The sequence below is a fragment of the Neolamprologus multifasciatus genome, chromosome 22 (assembly GCF_963576455.1).
Source record: "Neolamprologus multifasciatus chromosome 22, fNeoMul1.2, whole genome shotgun sequence".
NCBI classification, from domain to species: domain Eukaryota; kingdom Metazoa; phylum Chordata; class Actinopteri; order Cichliformes; family Cichlidae; genus Neolamprologus; species Neolamprologus multifasciatus.
The window spans coordinates 26514616-26520856 of record NC_140459.1 but is presented as its reverse complement, the minus strand read 5'-3'; the positions used below and the strand labels follow the sequence as shown (position 1 = coordinate 26520856).

The 6241-nt window shown below is 41.8% G+C and overlaps 1 protein-coding gene across 11 annotated transcripts in view; it reads right to left on the bottom strand.

Annotated features, from left to right (window-relative positions):
* Positions 1–402: 402 nt before the first annotated feature.
* Positions 403–6241, bottom strand: part of hivep3a (HIVEP zinc finger 3a) — a 55295-nt gene continuing 49456 nt past the window's right edge. For all 11 annotated transcript variants that reach the window (XM_085149830.1, XM_085149834.1, XM_085149837.1 and 8 more), the window contains one exon: positions 403–3215. In XM_085149830.1, coding sequence (XP_085005956.1) covers positions 2694–3215 — 522 coding nt within the window. In that variant the 3' untranslated portion in view covers positions 403–2693. The remainder of the gene's footprint in view (positions 3216–6241) is intronic.

The window sequence follows — 6241 nt, the reverse complement described above, 5'->3', positions numbered from 1 at the left end:
TAATTTGAGTTCTTCTGCCACCCAGTGGTGACAAGAGTAACATTCAGTACCTAAGAACAAAGAGGAGCTGCCCGAGCTGAGCAGACAGCAAAGAGGGGGCGAAATTAATATTTTGATTCCATGAAATGGAATTTGCTATGCTATGAAATATCCACAGGATGGTGCCATAATCATCAGCATGGAGTGCGCTCAGTCCAGGAAAAATGCACTTGATTCTTACAGACTATTGTATCTCCTTTATCGTTTAGCTTACTATAGGAAATAAACGTATTTGAAACATTTAAACATGCTGACGTGTTTAAACGTGTTCCACTACAGCACAGTGGAAATCAAATGTAACTTTACATTCACAGCAACTCAAAAATTACATTTGGAAAATATCAACAGCAACATTTTTAAAATCAATCCACAGACTATTTTGGCAAGATTATAGTTTAAAAAACAAACAAACAAAAACCCTTCTAATTAGTTTTTATTTCTACTTTGATTTTTTTATTTTAAACTAAGTTTAGTTTCTGTTAGTTACCAGAGTTTTGCTCATTTCAGTTTTTAATGTTTGGAAATGTTTTTCTTTGTTTCGGTTTTACTTTTAGCTTTTTTAATTTTTATACTAGGGGTGGTATTTGTCAGGGGAAATTTTTGTTTCAGTGTTACAGCGCAAAACAAAATACTTTGTGAAAGCAGTTCCATTTTACTATTTAGTTACTGTTTTTAGTACATAATATTGTTCAGTCTTTAATTTCTATTACCAAAAGCACTTTTTAACACCTACTTGTAGCTGGGTTTTTTTACTTTAGTTTTATTGACCCCAAGACGTGGTTTTGTTTACAGCACACAATTTTCTTAAAAATTAGTCTTTTAAGATCCATTTGTTGGATTGCAAGAATTACTTAGAACAATCATAGCAACTTCCATTGGTGAAAACAAGCTCTTCAGATGAGTTGCCTGCTACATTTTTTTTTTTTTTTTAATTTTGACTGTTTTTCCTTTTTACTAAGCTACAGTAGAAACCCATTGTCCTTATACAGAGCCCGCACTGACATCCACGGAGAAGTCATCATTTCGTCAGGCTCCCAGCAAGCAAACAGCGCTGTGGTAGTAAAATGATTAATCAGCCACTTTGTTAACAGATACAAAATAGAAGGTGTTTGGTAAAGGTATGTTGAAGGTTTATGGTAACTGCATGAACATACTGGCAGTGGCCAGTGCTGCCCTTTAGCGCCTAATAGATGTGCCTATGGTATAAATTTGAAAATACTAGGTAACATCACTCCATTTATTGCATTCACAAGATTTTTAGGGGGCTTGAACTCTGACCTTGATTTCCAGGTCATGGGATTCACACTCATCTGAGAACTTTAGTCGATGCACCGATGTATTGCGTTATCACATTCACAGTCTTGAATGCCTGCTTGCCCAGCTGAGGGGTAAAAACCCACAGCATACCCTTTTTTTTTTATTTTCATTTTTTTAAATATACGATAAAACACCTCTCACCAACAAGTAAACTCAGTATAAACTAAAAAAAAAAAAAAATGTTTTTAAAGAGATCAAGATGGGCAAGATGTCAGAGTTGATAATGTCCCATGAAATATTTGGGAAACAGAAGCTTGACTTACCTCATAGCAGCTAATTAATGTTACTGACATTGTTTCAAGAAAGAACCATTCTTGCTGAGCCTCTTACATGTCATAAATAAAAATGTATCCCCTATAAATTAAACTTAACTCCATTGTATTTTGTTTGGATCACTATTTTTTTGTAATTTTAGCATCTTGCACCTCTTTCAGTATCCCACTGATTTTAATTAATTTCCATACATCAACAGGATTTATTAAACTTAAATAACTGAAATGAAAATAAATAAAAAACGAGACACACTTTCAAAAGTTTTAATAGAAATCTGTAAAAATGAGAAGTTTAATGGTAAACATGAAAATGACAGTGATTGTATTATGTAGAAAAAGCAACAACACAACAATACATGTATCTATTTATGAAAGAAAACTGCACCGTAGCTACCGTGTACGTGAAACAGGTCTCCACTGGATATCAAATCATTTGTCAGTGCACTCGAAAAGGATCTGAAACTTCTTTTCCTGGAGATTTCAGAAAAGGAGCTAATCGTGAGCTTGCTTCTTTAAAAACAAAAATAACAACAATAACAACAAAAATCAGACTAATAATAATAATTATTATAATAATGATAATAATAATAATCACAGCTTTTAAGAATGACATATTAAACCACAATCTTGACATAAAATTGCACTTCAAAATACTGGTTGGGTGAATAAATATTTGCGATACCTTTTTATATCCATTTTGGTAATACAGTACATAAACACAGCAATAGTATATTAGCTGTCAACAGGGTTAATAGGGAAACTGATTTAAACTTTGTCTATTTTCATTCCAGCTGCTTTTGCATATAGTACAGAATTTGCATATTAGCACAGAAATAAATAAACACCAATGACATCAAAGAAGGGTAAAAAAGATTTACAAAACATACTGCATATCTAACATAGTGTCCATATATATTAATAATATAATTACATAACAGCGTCATTCAGAAGCGGTGCTCAAGTGCTTTTGCGTTTTGTCGTCAGACTCAAAACAAGCGTGTGGTGATTTCTGGCCACAGGCTGGTCTTAGTCTTTTTGCACTGTCCCTTCAGACTCTGCCTCCTATCAGAGTTGTGTCTGGGAGGAAGGAGCCTTTTTTTGGCCTTGAGAGTTCTCAGGGTAAACACATCTTTCTCTAACAGGTGCATCTGCGCTCACCTCCAGGTGTCTCGTCTCTGTTCTGGGACTCGACGGCTGCTGGATGGTGAAGGATCCTTGATTTTTTTTGTTGGGTACGACACCTGCAGGCATTTGTCCTGTCGCCTCAGGGTTCGGTAGGCTGGCTTGGCTGCTCAGCGGCATCTCTTTAAGAACGTCCTGGTGATGTGGCAGAGCGAGCCTTCCCTTTGGAGCCTCGCTCAGTCTCATGGATGCCCCTGAGGTGTTAGCAGTCGTGCTGCTCAGGAAGCTGTACATTTGCAGGGGGTACCTGGGCGGAATCATGTGAATCCCCCCAATTGGAATCAGCATGTTTGGGGCTCTGCTTGGCTGCTGCGAGTGCAGAGGAAGGTGACTCAGGAGGTTGTGGGCTCCACGAGGACGCATGGAATGTGAGGGGATGTGGGTCAGACCAACCTCATCTACACACTACAACAAAAACAAACTGAAATTTCAGTGGCTCTGCTGGTGGTAAACTCACCTACAATGAACAGTTAAAAGCAGACATAATGCCAGTTGGCTGGGCTTAAAGGTGCACTAAGTACAGTCTTAATGATCTGTCGATGATGTAAATCAATAGCAATGAAACAATGATAACCTTAGCTCTGATGCTGAGAAAGTTGTAAAAGCGGCGTTCTGCAGAGGTGCTCTGAGTTAGTTATCAACAATACAGACAATTTTAAAAGTCAAGCAAAAATAGGCAAGAATATTAAACATTCAATTTCTTTTAAATGTCAAATTAGCTGGTGGCTGTGCATCTGGGAGTCAGGGATATAAGTCAACTTAAACCCACCACAAGCTTTTGCTATTTGCTGGCGTTGCGGTGTGTTTGACCTCTCATGGCCATTGTATGCAAGTCTCCCTTTGAAAAAGCTTGGGCAAGGGCAATTTTACCACTACTTTCTCAGTGTTTAGAAACTGTTGCTGTCTCAGTTCATTTTCTGTATTTTGACAAGATATCTTTTTTAAAAAGCTATAAAAATATCTCAGTTTCATTTTGATATGGCCATCTATAGGATATAGGGTTGAAATTACGATTAAATGATTTGCAAATCACTGCATAGAGGTCCCCCCCACCTTTTTTTTTTTCTCAAACTGATTTTTTACAGTGTCACAGCTTTTGGACACAAATAGTAGTTCTGCTCTAAAGTGGAATAATAAATAATGAAAAGAATCATGGCAGACTGAATATCGCCGCTGTCAGAGAGTGAAAGGGTTTATGCATCCCGTGGCCTATGTGGGGGGGGGGGGGGGGGGCTTTTGCCCCCTGTTAGGGTCTCCCATGGCAAATTTGTCCTGAGGGACCAGACAGAGTGATTAAAAAACCCCTATGAGCTGAAGATCCGGGGAACAGTTGACCCTGCATGGGATAGGGTCACCAGGTCCCTGTACTGAAGCAAGGCCTGGGAAGGTGCCCAAAGGCGAGCGCCTGGTGGTCAGGCCTTAGTCCATGGGACTCGGCCGGGCACAGCCTGAAAAAGGGACCTTGGCCCACCCTCCTGTAGGCCCAGAATGCAGGAGGCGCCGTGGGGGTTGGGTACAGTGTGTGCTGGGCAGCAGCCATGGGCGGTGACCCTGGTGGACCGATCCACGGCTGCCGAGACTAGAGATTGAGACATAGAACATCATTTCTCTGGTGGGGAAGGAGCCTGAACGTGAGACTCAACGTGAGGTTGAGTCTGTGCATTGAGTCGGACTCAGCTTAATGTACAGCTTGGGCTCTTGAACTAGTTTCCTGGAGAGGGGTTGTACTATGTCTCAGTCTGGAGTTGCCCTTGGTGAGAGGCAGGGATGGGTATCTTAGTATCCTCGGCTTGTTGCCAGTATGGTGGAGTTCTTCCCTGGAGGATGAAAGGGTTTGTTCCCTGGGTCGGGGAACGGGTCCTCACTGTCGTCTACGTCTGTTCACTGAACGACAGTTCAGAGTACCTGGCCTTCCTGGAGTCCCTGACTTCTTGAGGGTGCTCCACCTGGGGACTTTCTCGTCTTACTGGGAACGCTCATGTGGGCAACAACAGTGAGACCCGGAAGCGCGAGATTGGGAGGAACAGCCTGCCAGATCTGAACCCGAATGGTGCACTGTTACTGGACTTCTACGCAAACCACAGTTCATCCCTAACAAACTCTATGTTCCAACATAAGGGTGTCCATGAGTGCTAGTGGCACCAGGACATCGCAGGCTGCAGGTTGATGATGATTGTGATCGTATCATCAGATCTGCGGCCATATGTTCTGGATACTCTGGACTGGAAAATCTATGCCAGGGTGCTGGAAAGGAGAGTCCGCCCATTAGCTGATTCAGGAGGAACCTGCTGCTTTCATGCCAGTTGTGGAACACTAGACCAGCTCTTTGGCCTCCTGAGGATATTCAAGGGTTGGTCCAGTAAGGTTGGCAATAAGTCAGACTCTTTCCCAGTGACCGTTGGACTCCACCAGGGCTGCCCTTTGTCACTGATTCTGTTCATAATTTTTACGGACAGAATTTCTAGGCATAGTGATGGAAGGCTTCCACTTCTGTGGCCTCAGTATCTCGTCTCTGCTTTTTGCAGATAATGTGGTTCTCTTGGCTTCATCAGGTGGTGGCCTCCAGCTCGCACTGGAGTGGATCACAGCCAAATGTGAAGCGGCAGGAATGAGAATCAGCACCTCCAAGTTTCAGGTTAAGGTCCTCAAGTGAAAAAGGATGGAGTGTCCACTCCGGGTCAGGGAATGCCTGAAGTAGAGGAATTTAAGTATCTTGGGGTCTTGTTTATGAGTTAGGGGAGAGGGGAGTGCGAGATCAACAGAAAAGTTGGTGCTGTGGCTAGAGTACGGGAGAGGGAGGTCTGGACTTCTCTGCTTATGCTGCTGCCCCCGCAACCTGGCCACAAATAAGTGGAAAAAAATAGACGAATGGATGGATGGATATTTTTTTCCTCCTTGTTTGAAATGTCCCATTTTCCAACACGGAAATATTCTTAGGTAAGTATTATATCCAGCTGAACACACAGCTTAGGAAACATTACTCTTAGACTTTTTCGAGTCCAGTTGAAGTCTACTTGAAGTGTGCTTGCACAAGTGCTGTACTGTTGTGTAGTGTCTCCTTGTCAGTGTGGTTATTAAAAAAAACATTTACAGGTACAGTAGGTACAGTCCAACAGACGAGCTACTGTAGCTCAAACTGCTGAAAAAGTTGATGCTGGTTCTGATAGAAAAGTGTCAGAACCGAGCATCACAGTTTGTTGTGTATGGGGCTGCATAGACACAGACCAGTCAGGGGGACAATGCTGACCCCTGTCCACCAACAAAAGTGCCAACAATGGGCACATGAGCATCAGAATTGGACCATGGAACAATGGAACAAAGTGTCCTGGTCTGGTGAATCACATTTTCTTTTACATTGCTTTTACCCTGGGAAACACCTGGTAACCAGGATGTACAATGGGAAGAAGGCAAGCCAGTGGGAGTGTGATGCT